Source organism: Protobothrops mucrosquamatus, unplaced genomic scaffold, assembly GCF_001527695.2.
Source record: "Protobothrops mucrosquamatus isolate PMUCROS unplaced genomic scaffold, P.Mucros_1.0 scaffold1729, whole genome shotgun sequence".
Classification (NCBI taxonomy): Eukaryota; Metazoa; Chordata; class Lepidosauria; order Squamata; family Viperidae; genus Protobothrops; species Protobothrops mucrosquamatus.
This window is the reverse complement of record NW_015387876.1, coordinates 287,269-309,660: the sequence shown is the minus strand read 5'-3', so window position 1 is coordinate 309,660 and position 22,392 is coordinate 287,269. Positions and strand designations below refer to the sequence as shown.

The following is a 22,392-nucleotide window of genomic DNA, read 5'->3' as shown; positions in this document are numbered from 1 at the left end:
AGGTTGTCAGGTCATGGCATTGCAGCCCAGATACTTATCACTATGTCAATCTGTTAACAAATATTTAACTCATACGATGTTTATTTTCTACAGGTTGCATCTGAAAAGAATATGAACGGTGACCCTTACCCCTAAATTTTGGCTTAGTTTCCACCTGGTCATATCTGAAATGGAGTCCATGGCTGACCTGTTGAATCCCGAGTGACAGGATCCTGTGATGAAAAATGGAGAAAAAACGGAGGAAGAAATCAGCCTGATGATTAGGTTTCATCCGGAAAGACTATGCAGACAAGACTTTTGCTTGGCTGGGACAAAACTTTAGCGCTGTCAACGTAAAGAGCACTTAAAAAGAGCAGCTTTCCGTGAAACCCAGAGACTGAGGGGGAGAAAGAGAAAGAACTACTGGTTCATGGAGAATCACTGTGTGAATTGAATCCATGGCAATCTGGAAATGAAACCTTCTCCTTTCCTGAACATGCGGCTTGCAAACACCTGGTTGTTTCTCACTGCAATCTTACTCTGTGGCAAACAGCACCTGGGCACCAGGCTGGGGAATTCCTCCTCTCACGACAGTCATTTGTGCCCCGACTGCTCTCATCTGACCCTGAAGGTGGAATTCTCCTCAACCGTCGTAAAACACGGTAAGGAGTTCTTTGCAGCAGGTTGACCGGAGCCTTTGGAAAACGCAAATATAAATATAAATATATACATATTTATATAAATATAAATACGCGTAGTAGAGAAACTTTATCATGGCAGCGAAAGGCTGAGTAATTTATTTGCAGCATATTTTTATTATTGTAGGATTGTTGTCCTCAGGAGGCCAAATAACATAACTGGCCTTGCAGACTCTGACCTTGGCTACGTCTAGCTCATTATTAACTACTTTGTCGCAGTCGGCAAAGTACACCTTCTGTGTGGTGTATGAAATCTGTTTCGCGCTAAGCCGGAGATGAGTCATGGACTGCAGCCGTTAACTTCCCAGCTTTCTAATCTTGGGGAATATTGGATCCCGGCTGAGCATCTGCCGTAACATGATACGGTTACGGATGTGTTGGGGCTTGCCGTGTCAGGACTCATCAGTCTGTGTGAACAGCAAGTGCATCGAGGTGATCCTGCATCAACACGTTTACATAGTCAGATTTAATAACCTGTAGTAATTAATGAGGGAGGCGGTTTGGTATAGCGGTTAAGGCACCAGGCTAGAAATAGGGAGGCAAAGAGTTCTAGTCCTACGTTAGGCGCAAAGCTGCTGGGTGACCTTGGGCCAGTCATTCTCTCTTGGCCCTTAGAAGCAAGCAATGGCAAACTTCCTGTGAAATCAGCCAGGGTACTGGAGCAGGTACTCCGGAGCGCGGCTGGGACAGGCTGTGTGGAATGTAGGCAGGCCTAAAAGTGGCTGGAGTGACTTTTGACTTCCTGCTGGTTTCCCCATTGTTTGTGCTTGTGGGATCTGGCCCTTCCCTCCGTGTCTCCTTCGAGGAGTTGATTTGGCGGCCTTTCCCGAACTTGTTCCAGTAAAAGGCTTTAGACCCCTACCCAGTTTTAAAGTTTCCGTTGCCTTTTCTAATATGTGATAAACGGTCCCTTTGCAGAATACATCGTGGCGTTCAATGGCTACTTCTCAGCCCAAGCAAGAAGCAAATTCATTTCGAGAGCACTCAAGAACAGCGACATAGAAAGCTGGAGGATTGTGCCCCGCAACAACCCAGCCAGCGATTACCCCAGTGACTTTGAAGTGATCCAGATTGACGAGAATCAGACGGTTGGAGTGCAGACGCTCGAAGACCATCCCAACATCAAACGGGTTACGCCACAGAGGAAAGTCTTTCGCTCGCTAAAGTACACCGAGAGTAAGCATGCTCGGCATTTCAGTGAATTAATTGCTCCTGGGAAGAATTGGCCAGTCCTCATTCGCTTCCTCTGGAATTTTGCCGTTTCCAAAATCAAGTTTGCTTTTTAAAACCACATTTTAAAAATGAGTTTCCTTTGAAAAACGAAATTCAGGATAGAGAAAAGTAAGGTTTTACAGTTAGGCAAGAAAAATGAAATGCATAGGTACAGAATAGTGGTACTACCTGGTTCAACAATAATAATTGCAAGAGGGATCTAGGAGTCCTAGTGGACCACCAATTAAGTATGAGCCAGCAATGTGCTGCAGCTGCCAAAAAAAGGTCTGTTTTCTTGCAGATGTTTCATTACCCAACTAGGTAACATCATCAGTGCTAGAAGGGAATGGGGTTTCCAGAGAGGAGGAGGAGGAGGAGAGGAATGACTGATTTCACCATCCTCACTGCCAACAGCCTCCAAAGCAATCTCTTGACTGGAGTGAAATACTGTTTCTTCTTTCCCAGAATATCCCTGCAGCCTATAGTGCCCAATCTCTGCATTTGCTGAAAAAAAAATTGCAGTTTCTTTTCCGTATCAGTTGAGGAGTCCACAAAGTCTTATTTTTATTCCTCTTTCAGTTTGGCCCACTTGCTTTGGCCTTGTGAGAGATTATGCTCTAATATGCAATAATTAGTTCACCTTGAACTTCACTTTGAAGCTACTGAGAATGTTATCAGGACAGAGAACCTGCCCATTCAACCTTACAAGGGTGGAGTCAAGGCATGTCCAAGATAATCACCGACTACATGTTTTCGCCCAACTGCCAAGGCTGAAAATGCCCCTAGGGCAATTTAGATACGATTAATAGATTATCGCCAGAGATACGCAGTTTTTATGAATTTGTTTACAAAAATCAGCATTATGCTTTATGTCTAGGTAATCCTTGACTCACAAGCACAACTGGGACTAGAATTTCAGAATTTAAGGGCACTGTGGCCATTAAACGAATCATCACATTGACCGGACCCGATTTTACTACGCTTTTTATTGGGGTTTAAGCAAATCCCTAAGTGGTCTTTGAGCCAACACGACTTAAACTTGTGAAACTTTCCCAAAAGCTTGGGGGCCTCTGCTCTAATTGGTCAAGTGACATGTCTGTACTTCTCAAACCCCCAGCAGATTCCGCCGCTCCCTGTAACGAGACCCGATGGACGCAGAAGTGGCAGTCATCCCGCCCCCTCCGAAGGGCGAGCCTGTCTTTGGGCTCCGGCTTTTGGCACGCGACGGGCAGGCACTCCAGCAGGCGCTTGCTGAGAGCCATCCCTCGGCAGGTGGCACAGACCCTTCAGGCAGACGTGCTCTGGCAAATGGGCTTTACAGGTAGGCCTGTTGGTAGGTGCCGTGTGCATTCTCCATAGTTACAAAAGGGCATAAGAACAGCAGGGCTAACTTTTGGTGAGGAAGGTTAGAGTTTTCTTTTTTAGTAGAAAAGAAAAGATGAAACATCCTTCACATTGGAAGAATTCTCACTGCGGGTTTATTTTATTTTTTTAAACAAAAACCACTTTATGTAGCATTCATGTGGAGGGGCGCAAGGGCTCAGCGTTAAAGATGCTGAGCTTGTCAGCTGGAAAGCTGGCAGCCCGGGTTTGAGACCTGAGCACCGCACGACGGGGTAAGCTCCCGTTGCTTGCCTCGGCTCCTGCCCATCTAGCCGTTCAAAAGCAGGCAAAGGCGAGTAGATAAATAGGTGCCACTTTGGTGGGAAGGTAACAGTGTTCCATATGCCTTGGTGTAGTCATGCTGACCACATGACCAGAGAAGTGTTTTCTGTGGTCATGCTGGCTGGGGAATTCTGGGAGTTGAAGTCTCCCTGTCGTAAAGCTGCTGAGGCAACCTGCTAAACCAGTGTTTCTCAACCTTGACAATTTTAAGGCATGTGGACTTCAACTCCCAGAATTCCATAGCCAGCATTGCTGGCTGTGGAATTCTGGGAGTTGAAGTCCACATGCCTTAAAGTTGTCAAGGTTGAGAAACACTGTGCTAAACTCTTAAGGCAGGGAAAATATTTCCATTAAAACTTTTATGCGTCGGCATTATGTATTTCTCTATACAGCGTAGGCACGCAGGAATTGTTTCTTAAAACGCCATCGGAACTGGATCTCTCGTGCTAATCCCCGATTGTGTAAACCTTCTTTTGTACAAATAGGAGGTGGTGTAAGAGTGGCTGTCTTTGATACTGGACTCAGCGAGAAACATCCACACTTCAAAAATGTAAAAGAGAGGACAAACTGGACAAATGAGAGAACTCTGGACGATGGTAAAAAAAAACAACACCAAAACCAAAACTTTCTTTTACCAGTTTGAATTCTCCGTTGCATGTTGCAGTGGTAATTTTGTATTTTATTTGATGGCTTATCTTCGACAGGCCTGGGCCATGGAACCTTTGTCGCAGGCGTGATAGCTAGCATGAGGGAGTGCCAAGGATTTGCTCCAGACTCCGAACTGCATATATTCAGGGTCTTCACTAACAATCAGGTAAAGAGAGGACCAATATATAGCATAGTGGTTAAGGAGTTAGATTGAGACTGGGGGGAGGACCAATCCATCCCAAGTTGTGGAAGCTCCCTGGGGGCCTTTGGACCAGTCCCTAATCTTATTTCCTAAGTTTGTGATGGAAATAAAAATGGGAGGAGGGAATGCTGCAGGTGCCATTTCAATACCTGGAGAAGAGGTGGCACGTAAATATAAAGAGAAGTCAGTGCAGCATTCCTTAAACTTGTGTTCTCCAGGTACAGGGAGATTGCATCTGCCAGAATTTCTAGTGCCCTTCCCTTCCCTTCCCTTCCCAGGGCAAAGTTCTTTATAATACTGGGGTCATTACAGGGAACCTCCCTGTCGCCTTAATTTTGGGTAGTGTTGGCTCCCCTTCTGTGTGCATGAAGAGGTCAGGCAGATAACACCTTGAGGATTGTTGTTATTGTTGTGATGTTTAATATTAAGACCTGTTTTATTTTTAAATAGGTTTCATATACATCTTGGTTTTTGGATGCTTTCAACTATGCTATCTTAAAGAAGATCGAAGTGTTGAATCTTAGCATTGGAGGCCCAGATTTTATGGACCGTCCGTTTGTAGACAAGGTTGGTACGGCATGGGGGATGGGGGAAAAAGAGACGGGTAGCAATTAGACCTTTTTTTCCTTTTGTCTTAGAAGATTTAGTTCAATAAGTCAGTATTTTGGTTTTACACAAAATAATAATAGCACGGGGAATACAGTGCTATTATTATCAATACAGTCAAACCTGGATTGCTTTACAATATAACCTTCTCTGAATATTAAGTCTTGAGGTAGCTAATCCCTGTGTTTCTAACATCTGATTATTTTCATTTCCAAGGTGTGGGAATTGACAGCCAATAACGTTATCATGATCTCTGCTATTGGAAATGATGGTCCTTTGTATGGGTAAGTGGTGTTTTTCATATATATATATTTTGAGCAGAGATGTATTCTTTCAGAGTAAATTTACAATAAAGAAGTGCTTTTGCCATTTTTAAAAAACAATATTGATTTTTTTCCCCAAATAGCTTGATTTCTTTTCAATGTAATCCTTCATCTTAGAACACATGCTATAATACATACGTGATAGAATTTATGATTTAAAATAATGTGTGATCAGGGGGACTTGGTTTAAATTTCTTTGCAGGATTATTTTTTTAAACAAAATTAATCATTTTTTTTTAAAAAAAGAGTGAATGAACAAGTAAAAAGAAAATATAATTGTTTCAGAAATATAATATCCATATAGGGGAACAAAGGAATTGTACAGTGAGTGCTTTTTAATTCTTCGCAGGATTATTGTGAAGTTTTAAAAAAAGAGTTAGTAGGGAGAAGGGCAGAATTGTAGGTACTACCCTCATCTCCTTGGAAACAGAAAGTAATAGATCAATAATAAAAAATATTCATTCTTTTTCAGCACACTCAACAATCCAGCTGACCAAATGGATGTGATTGGAGTTGGTGGCATCGACTTTGAAGATAATATCGCTCGGTTCTCCTCCAGAGGGATGACCACATGGGTGAGCACCTTCGTAGGGGCATCGTGCTCAGGGTGATGCGAAGGCACTCAAAGGTTTAGCCTGGTGCATGGTCATCCATCACTTTACACGCCACGTGGAAAGCGCAGCTTAAGTTCTGTTCGATGTTGGTATAAATCTCATTCAGTTGAAGTGTGAGCGTCAAGCCATCTGCTCGATGATTGGGCTTTTCTCCCTAGGAACTTCCTGGAGGTTACGGGAGAGTCAAGCCTGATATCGTGACGTACGGCTCTGGAGTGAGAGGATCTGGCATGAAAGGGGGTTGCCGCTCGCTCTCCGGCACAAGTGTGGCCTCTCCTGTTGTGGCAGGTGCTGTCACGCTTTTAGTAAGGTACGTGCTCCATCAAAAGACCCTCCCCAGGCTTCTCAGGTGAAGCTGCATCGGTTCATCATCATTCAAACCCCAGGACAACCGAGGAAAGCAAATTGCATTCCGGGAAAGGCAATTTTCAAAGAGGGCAGTTTTTTAAGCAGTGGTGAGGTTGTTTTAAATCTTGGAAGCCCTGCTTCACATAGAGCAGGGGTGTCAAACTGCCGGCCCGTGGGCTGGACGCATCACATTTTTTAAAAGTTTATAATTTTTAGGTTTGGATCAGATTTGAGTACATTTCCCCAAACTTTGTGCCAGACCTTAGACAAATTTTCCCATCTTTTTTCTTTTTTAAAAAAAAAAGCACGACTCTTTTTCCTGTGTTTAATCCAATCATGCCTGTAACGTAAGCGTCTCCATCATGAATTTCAACAGGTAGTCCTCAACTTACGACTGCAATTGAGCCCAAAATTTCTGTGGCTAAGCAAGACAGTTGCGAATGCTGCTCCCTTTTATGATCTTTCTTGCCGTAGTTGTTAAGTGAATGACTACGGTTGTTAAGTGAGTAACACCGTTGTTAAGTGAATCCGGCTTCCCCGTGGACTTTGTTTGCCAGAAGGCGATCATGGGATCCCAGGACACCACAACTGGCGTAAGGATGAGCCAGTTGCCAATTGTTTGAGTTTGGATCACACGGCCACGGGGATGCTGCAACCATCATAAATGTAAAAGACACTCATCGGTCATTTTTTTCAGTGCGGTTGTAACTTCGAATGCTCACTAAATGGATGGTTGTGAGCTGAGGACTACCTGTACAATGATGAGAGCGGTATTCTTAGTAACACAACGAATCACTCCTGCTTCATTTAAAACTTCAGCACGATCAGGCTCAACATTTCAGCTGTTTCTGGCTTTTAGCACAGTTCCGAAGCGTGAAATGGTGAATCCAGCTAGTATGAAGCAGGCTCTGATTGCCTCGGCACGCCGGCTTCCCGGGGTCAACATGTTTGAACAAGGGCATGGCAAACTTGATCTTCTCAGAGCCTATCAGATTCTCAACAGTTACAAGCCGCAGGCCAGGTGAGTTTCTTTCCAGAGAAACAGCTCAGACGAGACCTTTTCGTCGGAAAAATAAACAAGCTGGCTGCAAATCCTGTTGAAACGCAGAGGCACGAAGCTGCCAAAGTTTTCACACTTGACAAGCCAGCTGGGAAGTTTTAAATGGTGATCACATGACAGTAGGACAGTGGGCTGTCCTAAGTACATGCCAGTTCCCAAGCGCCCAAATTTTGACCGTGTGGCCGTGGGGATGCTGCAAGGGTCCTAGGTATGAAAACCAGTCACCCGTCACTTTTTTCAGAGCTGAGATTTTGAAAGGTCTCTTAAGGGAATAGTTGTAAGTCGAGAACTACCTTACATTTCCAGTTTAAAGGCCAACGTTCATTGGGCGGTGAAACATAAAAGTATTTCGTGTATGTTTATTGCTTCTCGTGTGTTTATGCCTGCCCATTGTATTTTCCCTTTAGCCTGAGTCCAAGTTACATTGACTTGACGGAATGCCCTTACATGTGGCCGTATTGCTCTCAGCCCATCTACTACGGAGGCATGCCCACAATTGTCAACGTCACCATCCTGAATGGAATGGGAGTCACTGGGAGAATTTTAGACAAGGTAGGAGCTGGAGAAACCGAGCCAGGCTAAAGGACAACTACTGCATCACTTTACAGCCCTCTCTAAGCGGTTTACAGAGTCAGCCTTTTGACCCCAACAATCTAGGTCCTCATTTGACCAACCTTGGAAAGATGCAAAGCTGATTCAACCTTGAGCCAGTCAGGATCGAACTGCTGGCAGTGAGCAGTGAGTCAGCTTGCAATGCTGCCTTATGACCACTGCGCCACCAGAAGTTGTGGGTGCTCCATCCAGTGAGATTTTTAAGAAGAGACTGGACAGCCACTTGTCTGAAATGATATAGACCAGAGGTAGGCAACCTTGGCTCTTTTATGACTTGTGGACTTCAACTCCCAGAATTCCTGAGCCAGCCACGCTGAGGGGAAAGGGAGAGGTTTCCAAGCTGAGCCAGGCTGGCTCAGGAATTCTGGGAGTTGGAAGTGCACAAGTCATAAAAGAGCCAAGGTTGCCTACCCCTGGTATAGACTCTTCTGCCCATGCAGAAAATTGGACTAGATGACCTCCAAGGTCCCTTCCAGCTCTATTACTCTATGTTATTCTATGTTCTAACCAGTATTGTGTTCACTGTTCTGCTTCTCCAATTCTTCAGCATCTGCGGCCCCAGTATTTTGATCAATTTGCTTTCTCTTTTATCCTTTGTAGCCGGATTGGCAGCCCTATTTGCCACAAAACGGAGATTACATCGAGGTGGCGTTTTCCTACTCTCCTGTCTTATGGCCTTGGTCAGGGTACCTCGCCATTTCCATCTCCGTCGCCAAGAAAGCAGCCGTTTGGGAAGGCGTAGCGCAAGGCCACGTGATGATCACCATTTCTTCCCCAGCAGAGAATGAGGTTGGCTGAAGCTTTTAAAGATCATTGCCTTGTTTTGATGTATGCATGCTTGAGGCCATGGGCAAACACTGCCTCGGAGGGACAGGTAGCCTCATTGTAACGTGGGCATCCATTGGTTTGGCTCTCCAAAGGAGATAACTTCTCACTACACAACACTCTCTAGTAAGATCTGTAGACTAAGAATCTTCAGAACTTTTCGGAAGGATCCTAAAAGTTGCTTTGAAATGTTCAAAAGCACAAATGCACAAGCTTCAGATAACTGAAGTGTCTTTGCTTCCTTCAGTTAAAGTATGCGTAGGAAACAGCGCATGGGTATGACTGAAACAAGACTGGTTTGTAAGAAGAGGACGTCATGAAGAGGCGTTGTAAAACATTGTTGGTATTAACTGCATAGCTATATTTCCTCTGTTTCTTATCTCAAGCCTTAAATTCTTGGGTTTGCTGTTTCTTATTGCTTATTGTTCTGTCTTTGCATAGCATTGTTTGCCCTGAAATGGAACAGCGTAGTAGTTACGTATGGATGGATATTAATCAGTAGGTTGGATTACAAAATGGGTTTTGTTCAGGAAATTGATTTGATTTTGTTTTGCTTGTTTTCAGTCAAAAGTTGGTGCTGAGCAAACGTCAACCGTGAAACTCCCCATCAAAGTGAAAATTGTCCCAACCCCCCCTCGGAATAAGCGGATCCTGTGGGATCAGTATCACAATCTTTGCTATCCGCCGGGATATTTTCCAAGGGATAATTTAAGAATGAAGAACGATCCATTAGATTGGTATGTTTATACAGTTCTGGTCATTATTTATGGATGGTAATCTTGAGATATGAAGAAGCACAATTAGCTCAGGGTAAATTCTTATCTATTATTAGTGAATTTTATTCTGAAGAATAATATAATACTCTGTTTGAAAATCTGTGCATCTGTATCTACATTTCTTCTTGCAAATAACTACAGTGTGTATAGGCAATAAAGCCTAACTTTTTAAACAAGGTAAGAATAAATATATCTTTGGTGAACACTCTTTTGAATAGGGCCTGGTTGGTTTTAGAAAGTCTTCTAATACTTTCTGAATTTGCACTTGAATCTGTTGGCAGCTTATTTTCAAGTTAAAATGTAATATATGCAGGAAATCATTGCTTATGTTCTTTCAGTGTTTGGATAAAGTCATTTTCTCTAGAGACACTATAAATATTTAGTTCATTCAATTTTAGATTTTATTTGCTATTTTTACTTGGTGCAAGTTTATGCAGCCTGGCAGATAAAGACACTTTGATGCTGAGCTTTTTGAATGTTCTTTCTGTTGTCCATTTAGTTCTATTTTATGTGAATTGTAATCTCTGTCTCTTCTTCCTCTCTTCTTTCCCCTCTTCCTCCCCTCCCCTTTCCTCTTCCTCCTTCCTCCTTCCCCTTCCCCTCCCTTCCCTTTCCCTCCTCTCCCCAATAATTTCATTCCATAAAACGTAATTTAAGTTTCTGGTACATCAGAAAGCAGTTTGAGAGATGGTTAGACAACATATTTGATTTGTTCACCTCTTTAGGAATGGTGACCACATTCATACCAACTTCAGAGACATGTACCAGCATTTGAGAAGCATGGGTTATTTCATTGAAGTTCTTGGCTCACCATTTACATGCTTTGATGCCAGTCAGTATGGTAAGTAATAATAAGTTGGTGCTTATTTCCTTTTAGATTAATCCAAATCTTAGGATTTCAAAATCCATAAAACAAAGATAGGCAGATTCAGGTTTATATCATCTAATAATTTGCTAAACAACAAACTGTTCTACAATCTGGACTCAAGTATAAAATATGTCTATTTGATCTGAAAAAAGGATGTCTCCGAGAATTGTGGACTTATTTTTAAATTGAGCTTTTAGTGCTCAAGACCTGGTGACCTTCATTTTATTCATCTTGGCAGCTCAGTTTAGATGGAAAATGCCATTTAGTTGTTACTGTAAAAGAAAATGGAAGAGTTATCAAAAGGAGAGAGAAGAGTAGGACTTGAATCTGTCTAATAGGACAGCAATTTTGAAGTGAGCTGCTGCTAATTATATTTGAATGTTTTTATATGAAAATTCAAATTGCCATCTTTCAAAGTAGATAGCAGGAGATTGTTCTTTATAATTATCAGGTTGTTGAAACACTTAAGAAATGAACTTCAGGTCCTGAATCCTAAGTAGGATTTCTTAATGCAGCGTTGTCATTGTTATTTGATAAAAGTTTGTGAGGCTGATTTATTTTAGGGCTTTTATTACCTTTGATATACAGTGTCAGATTTTCTCTTGACCTCACTGAACCCCCCATTTAACATTCAGTCCTTTTATTCTACAAGAGGACATTGAGGGTGACGTTATGCAGGTTAGGGTGAAAAGTACACAGGTTTTAGTACATCTTAGGAACCCAAAGCTGCGTTCACAAACACAGACTTGACTCCAACCTCAAATTAACAAAACGATTCCTCTGCTGACTTCATTATGTCGTTTTATGCCCCAATAAAACATATTATGGCTTAATGTGATGACAGGTTCATCCGGCTTCTTGAGCAAGGGATGGGTTTCCTTGAGGGAAAGAGAAGGGATGAGAAGATGGATTACAAATTATCCAGCCCCATTTATTTTAATCCAGCACTTTTTCGTGCGGCTGCTGCTAAAAACAGGATCGCCAACATGATCGCCAACGTCCGATAACGGATATGGCACAAGAAGAAGAAAAAAAGAATATTTATGTAAGCTGTCAGGCACAAAGGATCAGGACCCTAGGTTAAGTTGCAGCACGGAAGATTTATTGGTAATTTTTTCAGTAAAGCAGTCATTTATCCGAATCATCTGATAACGTTTGTTGACGCCGATCATCTACAGCCTCCAGATTCTCTTTGTGCAGGAACATTGTTGATGGTGGACAGCGAGGAAGAGTATTTCCCAGAAGAAATCGTGAAGCTGAGAAGGGATGTCGACAACGGACTGTCGCTCGTCGTGTTCAGCGATTGGTACAACACTTCCGTGATGAGGAAAGTCAAGTTTTACGATGAAAATACACGGTAAGAGAGGTTGGACACTGCTGCAAACGGTTGCCAATTCCACGGGGAGGCAGAGCGACTGAACGGCAGAGAGACGTGTGGGTGGGAGGGGGAGACAGGTGGGTGAGGAGAGCTTGAAGCAGAGGTCTCCAACCTTTCTCGGCTGGCGGACCGGAGGGAAAGCGAGGGAGATGCATTTTACACTTGCGCACACATGCACAGCACAAACAGGACAGTGTTAGTGCCCACGTGACACTAGCACCGCCCTGTTTTTGTCACGTGGCGCCCCGTTTGCGTGGCGGTGGCGGCACTAGCACAGGTGTGGGTGAGTGCATACACTGGCCAGCCTGTTCTGCAGCCCAGTGTCCGTCAGGCCGTGGCCCGGTTGCGGGCTGCAGCCCACAGGTTGGGGACCCCTGGTTTAAAGGATGCTTTTAAAATGTAAGAGGTTATTTCAAAATGGATAAGATAAAGCACTGTAAACCTTTCGTTAATTTAAGCCAGGATTACAGGGAGGGCTGAGATGCTAGCCCTTTAGCTCAATCCTTAGGAGGCCTGCGCAGAATTTTATTTTAAGCCCCTTAAGAGCTGAGGCTTACATCTACAGGGGCTTCTTCTGTCAAATAAGCAGGCTTACTGTTGCCCTGGGTGGTGACAGCAGCTGTGGCGCATAGATTAGGCAGGTGGGATCCCGTTTGTACAGGTAGTCCTCGAATTGCAACCGTTCATTTAGTGACGGTTCAATGTTACAACGGCACTGGAAAAAGGCACGTGACCGTTTTTCACACTTATTGCGACTGTTGCAGCATCCCCAGGGTCACCTGATCAACATTCAGGCCCTTGGCAAATGACTCGTGTTTATGACGCTGGCAGTGTCCTGGGATCATGTGATCCTCTTTTGCCGTGTCATTAACAATAGCTGGAGGGTTTCACTTAACAAGGGTGGCAAGGACTGTTGTAAAACTCACTTAACAAAGGCTTCAGTTAGCAACAGAAAATTTGGGCTCAGTTGTGGTTGTAAGTCGAGTAACCTGTAGAGTAACTAGTTTTTATACATGTCTTCTCTCCCCCCCCCCCCCCCCGGAACATCTCTGGTGCTCTTCTGCTGATTTCTCAGGCAGTGGTGGATGCCGGATACCGGAGGAGCAAATGTTCCCGCACTCAACGATCTCCTCTCCGTCTGGGGCATGGCCTTTAGCGACGGGCTCTACGAAGGAGACTTTACCTTGGAAAGCCAGGAAAGTAAGTACGGGGAGTCCTCACATAACGACTCTTTGGTTAGTGACTGTTCAAAGTTACAACGAAAAGTTCTCTGGTGAGAAGGGCCTGGCTGAGGAATTCTGGGAGTTGAAGGCCACAAGTCACAAAAGGGCCGAGTTTGAAGAACCCCGGAATAGAGAGGAATCATTGGCTACAGGTTTTTTTAATTAAAATGAACTAGAATTGCCTAACACAGGGGTCCCCAATCCCCAGGCTGCGGGCCACTACTGGGCCTTGAGCCTTTCAGAACCGGGCTGCGGAAGGAGCGGGGGTGTGTGCGCATCCTCGCTTGCTTGAGCAGCGAGCAAGCACGCGTGTGCTTCATTTGCGTGAGCCGCACAGGCGCATGTGCATACTACTTGCGCCAACAGAGCTGCACGATCATGCGTGTTTGCCCGCCGCTCACATGGAACCCCTCCCTCCACACACACACCCCGGCTGGTCCGCAAAGCCAAAAAGGTTGGGGAACTCTGGCCTAACAACACCAATATGTGTTATTTTATTTTCAGTGAATTATGCCTCGGGATGCAGTATTGCAAAGTTTCCAGAGGATGGCATCGTAATTGCACAGACTTTTAAGGATCAAGGTACTGAGTTCCTCTCTTGCGTTTAACATTCTTGTAGATATGAGCTTGAATCTTCTGCTTTCTTTTAACAAGGAAAGCTTGGGGAAAACCTGGCATTCATATTAAGGTAATCTGCTGCAGCGTCTTGGGGTCACGTGATCACGTGTCATGACCTGACGGGCAAGGCCATTGGGCAAAGCCAGAGTCACTTAACAACCGTGTTACTAACTTAGCAACTGCAGTGAGTCACTCAACAACTGTGGCGAGAAAGGTCGTAAAACGAGGCAAAACTCTCTTAACGATTGTCTCACTTAGCAACAGAAATTTGGGGCTTCGTTGCGGTCGTAAATCGAGGACTACCTGTGTTCTCTACCGACTGACGCTTCGGGCACCGTTTGATGCAGTTTGACCCCTTTTTTCTCTCTCTTTTCCTCCTAGGTCTGGAAGTTTTAAAGCAGGAGACGGCCATAGTCGAACACGTTCCCATTCTGGGCCTCTTCCAAGTTCCTACAGAAGGGGGGGGCAGAATCGTTTTGTACGGGGACTCGAACTGCCTGGACGACAGCCACCGGCAGAAAGGTGTGTAAGACTTGTGCAACACATTCCAGCTACCGTAACACTCAAGCACAGTGGCAGATTCCAAAATGGAAGACTGTGCATGCAGTTATGCACATCTGTGCATAAATCAAATAAAAACTTCCGCACCTTGGGATCTGAAATTTGTAGATTTACAAGCCATTTGTGAATTCCATTGTATTTATTACTGATATGCCTTCTCATGACACTTTCATTAGCCAGTGCTGAAATACTGACCGTAAAAAAAAAATTCTTCTCCAAGATTTGGAACATCGGTCTTGTTCACACCTAATGCCAAGTCAAGTAGTGGGCTTGTTTTGCATTGCAACACACAACCTCTTCCCTATTACACAACTGCACACAAGCCAAGACTGACTGGGTTTGCACATGGTTTATGAACAAAACAATTGGCCGGTTTTGCACAGTATTTCAAGCCAAGCTACCTGATGGCTCTGGACCATATCTTGATGTAGCTTAGTGTTTCTCAAACTTGGCCACTTTTAAGACGTGTGGACTTAATTCCCAGAATTCCTCAACCAGCATTCTGGCTCTGGGATTCTGGGAAGTGAAGACCACACATCCATCAAATATGAGCAACACTGAGGTAGCTTGATCAACAAATTGCAGTTAAAAACCTGGCTTTTAAACTCTATGATGTTGACCCCAGTCAGTGATTTGTGTGGTTAAATTAACTATTGGAGAAAGCTGAAAATTATAAGACATGTTTATTGAAAATTGGAGACATTCAGAATATATTGGAAGATTATACCTTTATTTTATAGCTAGCTAGCCAGCTAGCCTTGGATAAAACGCTCTAATAAACAAGTTTTAAATAGCGGCAACTTCCAATCTCATTAGAAGGATTCTGTTGGAACAAATTATTCTGACTTTATGGGAAGTAGGCTGACTTTGAAGCAGTCTGTTCCAGCTATGGAATGGAGGTTGAAACAGTCCGTGTTCAGATTGGGCCAATTCTGATAACGTTGGCACAGGTGATACTCAACATATTTGTTGAAGGTGGAACAGGACATTTTGAAATCAGAACACCGCAATCTCCAGTTGCTCTATAAATCTCTACTTTGAAATTTTTAAAATAAATGTACTGTGATGATTCAGGATCACAGTTTGCGTTGATTCCAGAACATGTAGCCTGTGGGATCTACATTTCAGAACAAATTAATCTTTCCTAAGGTTTATTTCATATTGATGTAAACTATAACTATGTATAATAATAATAATAATAATAATAATAATAATAATAATAATAATAATAATAATAATAATAATAAAAGGTTAATGAGCAGTGTTTCTCAATCTTAGCAACTTGAAGATCTGCAGATTTCACCTTCTAGAATTCTGGAAGTTCAACTCCACATATCTTAAAATTGATACGGTTGGGAAACACTTGGAGTATTGAAAAAAAATACCAATCTTAATCCATCCCATTGAGGATTACAGCTAGTCCTTGATTTACAACAGTTCATTTAGTGACTGAAGATACAACTGCAGTGAAAAACGTGTCTTATGACCATTTTTCCCACACTTAACAACTCTTGCAGCGTTCCCCATGGTCACGCGATCCAAACTGAGATACTTGGCAACAGACTAACTGGAAAATAAGACCTAACGCATCTTTTGGAGCAAAATTAATATAAGACCCGGTCTTATTTTCGGGGAAACACGGGCATTAACTTCTAGAGCAGTGTTTTTCAACCTGTGGACCTGTGGACTTCAACTCCCAGAATTCCCCATCCAGCCATGACGGCGGGAGAATTCTGGGAATTGAAGTCCACAGGTCCTCCAGTGGCCAAGGTTGAGCAACATTGGACTAGAGAAGGGTGCTCGGTTCTGTTTTTAGCGGTGAAGTAGAAAGGCCTTGAGTTGCGGCGTCAGCCAGCCTTCCACATTAGGAGTGGGAGGTGGTGACTCCTGCGGTGACTCCAGTAAGCTTAGCAGTCTTTAAAATTCCTCACATACATAATGTGTAAATCCTAAAAATGTGTCTGACCTCCGTATTAAAGAGAAAAGAAATCAAAGGTGCGTACTTCGGTGACATGGGGATTATGAAGATTAATATCCATTCCCACCAAAGGGTAATGGGAAGCGGGGGAAGGATTTTACGAAAAGGCCTTTGAACTGTGCTTAAATGATTTGAGAGTAAATCTGACTCTCGGCTCCAAGCTCCAAGGCAAGGAGGGTTGGGGATCTTCGCTAAAGTCAGTTCAGAGGACTTTCCGAGGAAAATCTGGTAGCCCTAAAAAGCCTCATGGCTTATTCTTTGTTTATTGGTATCCCACCTTTATTTTTTTTACAAATAAGGCAGCAAACAGGTCTAATACAGTCACTATTTTCGGTGCCACTGTAACTTTGAACGGTTGTAAGTCAAGGACTACCTGTGTTTACTGCATAACTGCTGTGAAGAATCTTGGAAGCCACTTAATATCTTTTTTTTCCTTTCTTTTCAACGTTTTCCCCCCCCTTCTTTTCTTGACCTTTATACGTTTTCTTTGATTTCTTTTTTTCTTTCTTCCCTACTTTATATTACTCGGCGTTAGTTTTTAATCTCCTCGCTTAAAAGTTTTAATGAAAATTACATACAAATTGATTGGACGCCCACACGCTGTGTTAAATGAAGCCAAGGGCATAGCTTAATGTGATGAATAAGCCTAGATTTCATTTAGTGATTGCGCCAACCTCCTCGTTGTCTGAAGCACTCTATTTTGACGTGGTATCTGAGTTGACAAAACGTTATCTGCAGTCGACTGTTAACCCAAAATTCGGAAAGCAGGCTTTGAAACCAGGTTTGCGAGCCAAAGTTTTCTGTAGCTAGTGTGTTGTGCGAATTGCAAAGCGTGGGCGTACCTGCTATTATTCCGACCTCTGAAGAATATTCATTAAAAAAAAAAACAGGAAATGATGAAGAAGGCAGACGCAGAAGCATAATTTGCTGCTATATTTCAAACCTCTTACAGGTAGTCCTTGACTTTTGACCACTAAACTTTAGTTTAGTGACTGTTCAACATTACAACAGCACTGAAAAAGGTGACTTGTGACCGTTCCTTGCATTTAAGTCTCACTGGCTCAAGGTTGACTCAGCCTCCTGTCCTTCCAAGATCGGTAAAATGAAGACCCAGATTGTTGGGGGCCATAGGCTGACTCTGTAAATGGCTTGGAGAGGGGTGTGAAGCAGTATATAAGTCTAAGTGCTATTGCTATTGCCCTTCCTTCCTTCCATCCATCCATCATGCACAATGCTTAGAATGCAGTATTGCAGGCTGACTCTGCCCATTGCCAGGAGTTCGATCCTGACTGGCTCAAGGTTGACTCAACCTTCAATCCTTCTGAGGTCGATAAAATGAGGACTGAGGACCCAGGTGGTTGGGGGCAAATATGCTGCCTCTGTAAACTGGTTAGAGAGAGCCATAAAGTAGTGCAAAGTGGTGTATAAGTCTAAGTCCTAGCGCTGTTAAAACCACTGCAACACACCTATAATCATCCAATTGCAATTTGGGTGCTTATAACCCAGTCTGTTTTCATGCCTAAGGGGGACTAGAAGTCTTCATATCCTGGTTTCTAGGCCGGCACCTTAACCCTCTTAACCCCTACACCCAACCGGCTCTCTCTTCCCATCTACCTTGCCTTCGACAGGTAGTTCCAGAGAAGTAAAAGATAAACGCTTGACATTTTCAGCCGCCCCCCTCACCCTCTGAAGCCCCGCAAAACTAAGGTAGACCTCAGGTGTGCAGAGCGCCAACTCTTAATGGCGCAGAGCGTCTGGGAAAACAGATGGCATCCCTAGGGATTATTATTTTTTTTTAACTTAAAATCCTGCTTGAAGAAACTGTGCTGCTCACAATTGGCTCACTTGGCTATTCAGCGGGCCTGTTCGGAGCGCCGACGCGATTTCATATCTTCGTTTTTGATTTCCCCAGATTGCTTCTGGCTGCTCGACTCCGTCCTGCAATATACGTCCTACGGAGTGATGCCGCCGAGCCTCAGCCACTCGGAACACAGGCAGCGGCCCCCGACCGGGGCGGGTTACGTTCTTCCAGAGAGAATGGAAGGTGATTTGGTTTGATTTTTTTTTTACAGCCAGGGCTCAGAGCGATGGCATTTGGTGTGGAGGGGAGAGGACAGGACACTTCTATTAACGTTGTCAGTTTCAATCTTTTTTTCTGGAGTGGGAGAAAAGCGGAGGGAGAAAACAACAGGAGTGGGGTCAAGGAGAAAAGAGGGTCAAGCCAGAGGTGGTGGGAGGTGTTTTGGAGAACAAGGGGGGGGCAGGTCACAAACTGAAGCCCCCTCCCTCCCCAGCAAGGGAGTCAAGCTCTTCTCCAAAGCCCTTGAAGGCAGGACAAGAAGCAACGGATGAAAACTCATCAAGGAGAGAAGCAACCTAGAACTAAGGAGAAACTTCCTGACAGTTAGAACAATTAACCAGTGGAACAACCTGCCTCCAGAAGCGGTGAATGCTCCAACACTGGAGGTTTTTAAGACTTTGTCTGAAATGGTATAGGGTTTCCTGCCAGAGCAGGGGTTGGACTAGATGACCTCCAAGGTCCCTTCCAACTTTATTATTCTTATTATTAACCCACTTGCAGCTTGCAATGTTCCCACCAAAGTGGGTTTGGCTGTGAGTTGGCTCATTTTTATATGCTTTGGGATGCTCCGAGGCAGCCTTTCTCAACCGTGGCAACTTGAAGATGGGTGGATTTCTGTAGCCACCTGAGGGATTCTGGGAGCGGAAGTCCGAAAGTTGCCAAGGTTGAGAATTCTGTCAGTTGAGCCCCACGCATCTTAAAGCATAGCTGGCTGGGGAATTCTGGGAGTTGAAGTCCAACCCATCTTAAAGTGGCCAGGATTGAGAAGCACCGTTCTAATGGGCGAAAAGTTGCAAAGGCTTAAAGCACTGCCCCCTCCCCCCCTTAAAAACTTCAAATATTTCCCCTCCTCCCCATGTCAGACCAATTCCTAGTTTGGGGAGATGTTTGCCTCTTCGTGCTTTCCCCCCAGGGCTGGCATGTTTGCACCATGGACTTCTTTGCCTCCTGGCATCCGCAGATTGTGCAGGGAAGCAAAATGCCTCCTTCAGCTTTCTAATCTTTTCCCCAGGATCTGCTGGTTCGCTGTTGGTTTTATTTATTGGCAGTTCAGCCCATCTCAAAACTCTTGAGTGGCTTACACAGAACCAAGCTCTTTTTGGCTTGTCTGCTTTGGTGGTGTTGTTTTTTTTTTAAAAAAAACCTCCCCTAATCAGTGTTTCTCAACCTTGACAATTTTAAGGCATGTGGACTTCAACTCCCAGAATTCCACAGCCAGCGTTGCTGGCTGTGGAATTCTGGGAGTTGAAGTCCACATGCCTTAAAATTGTCAAGGTTGAGAAACACTGCCCTAGATAAATAGGGTAAAGAGTCAGCTTCAGTAAAACCAAGATCTAGTTCTCAACACTTAGAAAAAGCAGCAAGCGACAGACTTCCAAGGATTCCCAGTAATTCTTTTCTACATTTCCAGGGAACCACCTTCATCGCTACTCCAAAGTGCTCGAGGCTCACCTGCGTGATCCGAAACCTCGCTCACTTCCGGCATGTCCTCATTTGTCCTGGGCAAAGCCACAACCTCTGAACGAAACAGCACCCAGGTTGTCTTTTCTTTCTTTTTTTTTAATTGTTTCTGTCTTTTAGAAAAAAAATTCAGTTTCAAATCTGATCAGTGGATCTATGGAATAATAAAATAGGTCTTAGGGTTTGTAAAGGGAAATGTGCAAAGGTGTATTTTTAAGCTGCACCGACTTGAACAGTGGCGGCAAAAAAATTCAGAAAATGTCTACCTTGACTCTGCTGGTGGGTCACCCACTCCCCGTCCCCAGACAAAAGAGGCCCGTCTAGACACTCTCTCTCAGTCTCCTCTACAGATCCTCTCGCTGTCTGTGGAGATGCTCAGTCATCCAGGCCCTGGAATTCTGGGAGTTGAAGTCCCCGAGTCATAAAAGAGCCAAGGTTGCCCACCCCTGGTCTAGAAGCCACAGAAATTGGAAGCCCTCAGGGATGCTGATTTCATTCTCATGAGATCCAACATGTATCTCACGCTGCCAGATCCTGTGGCTGACAGCAAAGCCAAGTCAACGTGGAATGGAATGCCAAGACCCACACGGTAGTGTTTGGTAGCCAAGAACACCCTCAAAAATGGCTGTTCTCAAACCTTTAGCAGACTTTAGGAAACATTGCTTGACTTCTTTAAGCAGACATTTCTGCAATATCCTTGTTTGACTACCCAGGTCTGACTGAACCAGGTTAAACCAGCATCTCCCCGATTGAGACCTGTGGTAGGCATTACATCTGATGCTCTCAAGAATGATTCCTTCCTTTAGATCGGGGGTAGGCAACCTTGGCTCTTTTATGACTCGTGGACTTCAATTCCCAGAATTCCTGAGCCAGCTTAGTTTATTTATTTATTTATTTGATTTGTATCCCGCCCTTCTCCTTACCGGACTCATGAAGTCCATGAGTCATAAAAGTCCATGAGTCATAAAAGAGCCAAGGTTGACTACCCCTGCTTTAGATATTCATTATATTTTTCTGGTCATCTCAGCAGTCCAGGAAATGTAAAGATTTCGATTTGATTTTCTCTCTTCTAGCAACCTTTGGAAACATCAGAAGTTATTATCGATTGATTTGGATAAAGTGGCCTTGCCAAGTTTCCATCAGAACCGGCCCCAAGTAAGACCTTTATCACCGGGAGAGAGCGGAGCATGGAATATTCCAGGAGGTAAAAAATTGAGACGAGTGGGTTATGCAAACCTAAGCAATAAATAAACAATGTAAACATGTGCAAACAAAAGTAGCTCTTTGTTAAAAGGTTTAAAAACTGAAATGTTACTTCCTGGAAAGGCCGATCAATTTTGTCTGTGGATTTTCACGTTTTTTGCTCTCCTGTGCAGGAATCATGCCTGGCCGTTACAATCAGGACGTGGGAGGGACGATCCCCGTCTTCGCTTTCCTGGGCGCCATGGTGGTCCTGGCGTTTTTTGTGGTCCAAATCAAGTCCAAGAGCAGGCCAAAGAGAAGGAAGCTTCGAGTTAAACGGCCACAAATTATACAGCAAAGCCACCCTCCAAAGACCCCCTCCGTTTGATGGCTGCAGCCAAAGATTTCACTGACCGCTTTGTGGGAATTGTGATCGACTGCTAAACCGACCGTTTGACCTGACCTAGCAACCTTCTGCTTTTGTCTTGGGTGCTTGACAAGTGACGGACGACCTTCAGATTAAAAAAAAACACACTATGATTTTTCAGTAGCTAAACTGACCAAAGGCTTAAAACACTATTTAAGAAGGAATCAGTTGCTTCTGAGTTTGGGAAGGACCTTTTCTTTCCCCCCCCCCTCCTTTTGACATTGACCAAACCTTTTCAGCAGAGGCTATTTTCTGTATTTATTTTCAGAGGGACCAGGAGAAGAGATCCTTTTCAGGAATCCCCTTGATTCATGGATGGCAGCACCGTTTTGTTTTTTTTCTCCCGAATGGTGTGCCTTTATTTTTTATTTTATTTTTTAAAAAAGTTCTCTCTTATGAAGACAAATAGAACTCAGGTGATCCTCCTGCAAAAATGAGAAAGAAACCCGACAGTTTGAACAAAAGCAGGAACAAATCGGTGTGGTTGATTTGTCTGACCAGCGTGGACCTGTAGTCCTTTCATTTATTTTTTATAAAGCAACTTACCGTGACGTTTTGTAATTCTTCAGCATGATTTCACCCTTGCGGGTGGATAAAAAATTTTTTTCAATAAATATGCTACCTATATTGAAATGGAAAGAACAAAAAGCCAGCACCCCCTCTGCCCCCTAAACGAAAGAGGAAGTGCTGGCAGAAGAAAGTATTTGTAGCTCAGAATTGAATTGGGGGGCCTTTTGTGCGCTCTGAGCTTGGTTGTTCTCTTGCGGTCGTTTCATTACCCAACTAGGTAACGTCATCAGTGCCGGAAGGGAATGTGGCTTGTAAAATGGAGGAGGAATACTGTGGGGTCCTTGGTGCGCTCTGAGCGTGGTTGTTTTCTTGCAGACGTTTCATTACCAAACTAGGTTACATCATCAGTGCTAGAAAGGTGTGGAATTTGCTCCATGTTTATATACAAGTGGCTTTCCCTATCAGTGTCGGTGGGACAACAGCCTAATCCAGGGGTAGGCAACCTCGGCTCTTTTATGACTCATGGACTTCCAACTCC

At 43.9% G+C, this 22,392-nt stretch overlaps 1 protein-coding gene across 1 annotated transcript; it reads left to right on the top strand.

Moving 5' to 3' along the window:
* The first annotated feature begins 389 nt into the window (after nt 1-389).
* On the top strand, nt 390-21,445 carry MBTPS1 (membrane bound transcription factor peptidase, site 1). Its single transcript, XM_015822956.1, has 22 exons — nt 390-641; nt 1,596-1,853; nt 3,007-3,210; nt 4,040-4,150; nt 4,259-4,368; nt 4,855-4,971; nt 5,227-5,294; nt 5,806-5,908; nt 6,106-6,257; nt 7,155-7,316; nt 7,763-7,907; nt 8,568-8,756; nt 9,357-9,529; nt 10,294-10,409; nt 11,637-11,793; nt 12,890-13,014; nt 13,542-13,619; nt 14,037-14,177; nt 18,107-18,238; nt 19,686-19,812; nt 20,809-20,939; nt 21,112-21,445. Exons 1-22 carry the CDS (start codon nt 452-454, stop codon nt 21,303-21,305), a joined length of 3,183 nt encoding a protein of 1,060 aa, XP_015678442.1. The 5' UTR covers nt 390-451; the 3' UTR covers nt 21,306-21,445.
* Nucleotides 21,446-22,392: the final 947 nt, after the last annotated feature.

Bases quoted from the DNA above. Each gene is read 5' to 3' on its own strand.
- MBTPS1 (XM_015822956.1), top strand. From the start codon at position 452: ATGAAACCTTCTCCTTTCCTGAACATGCGGCTTGCAAACACCTGGTTG. The intron at 4,151-4,258 runs GTAAAAAAAAAC...TATCTTCGACAG, and splicing joins TGAGAGAACTCTGGACGATG to GCCTGGGCCATGGAACCTTT. The intron at 7,317-7,762 runs GTGAGTTTCTTT...TTTTCCCTTTAG, and splicing joins AGTTACAAGCCGCAGGCCAG to CCTGAGTCCAAGTTACATTG.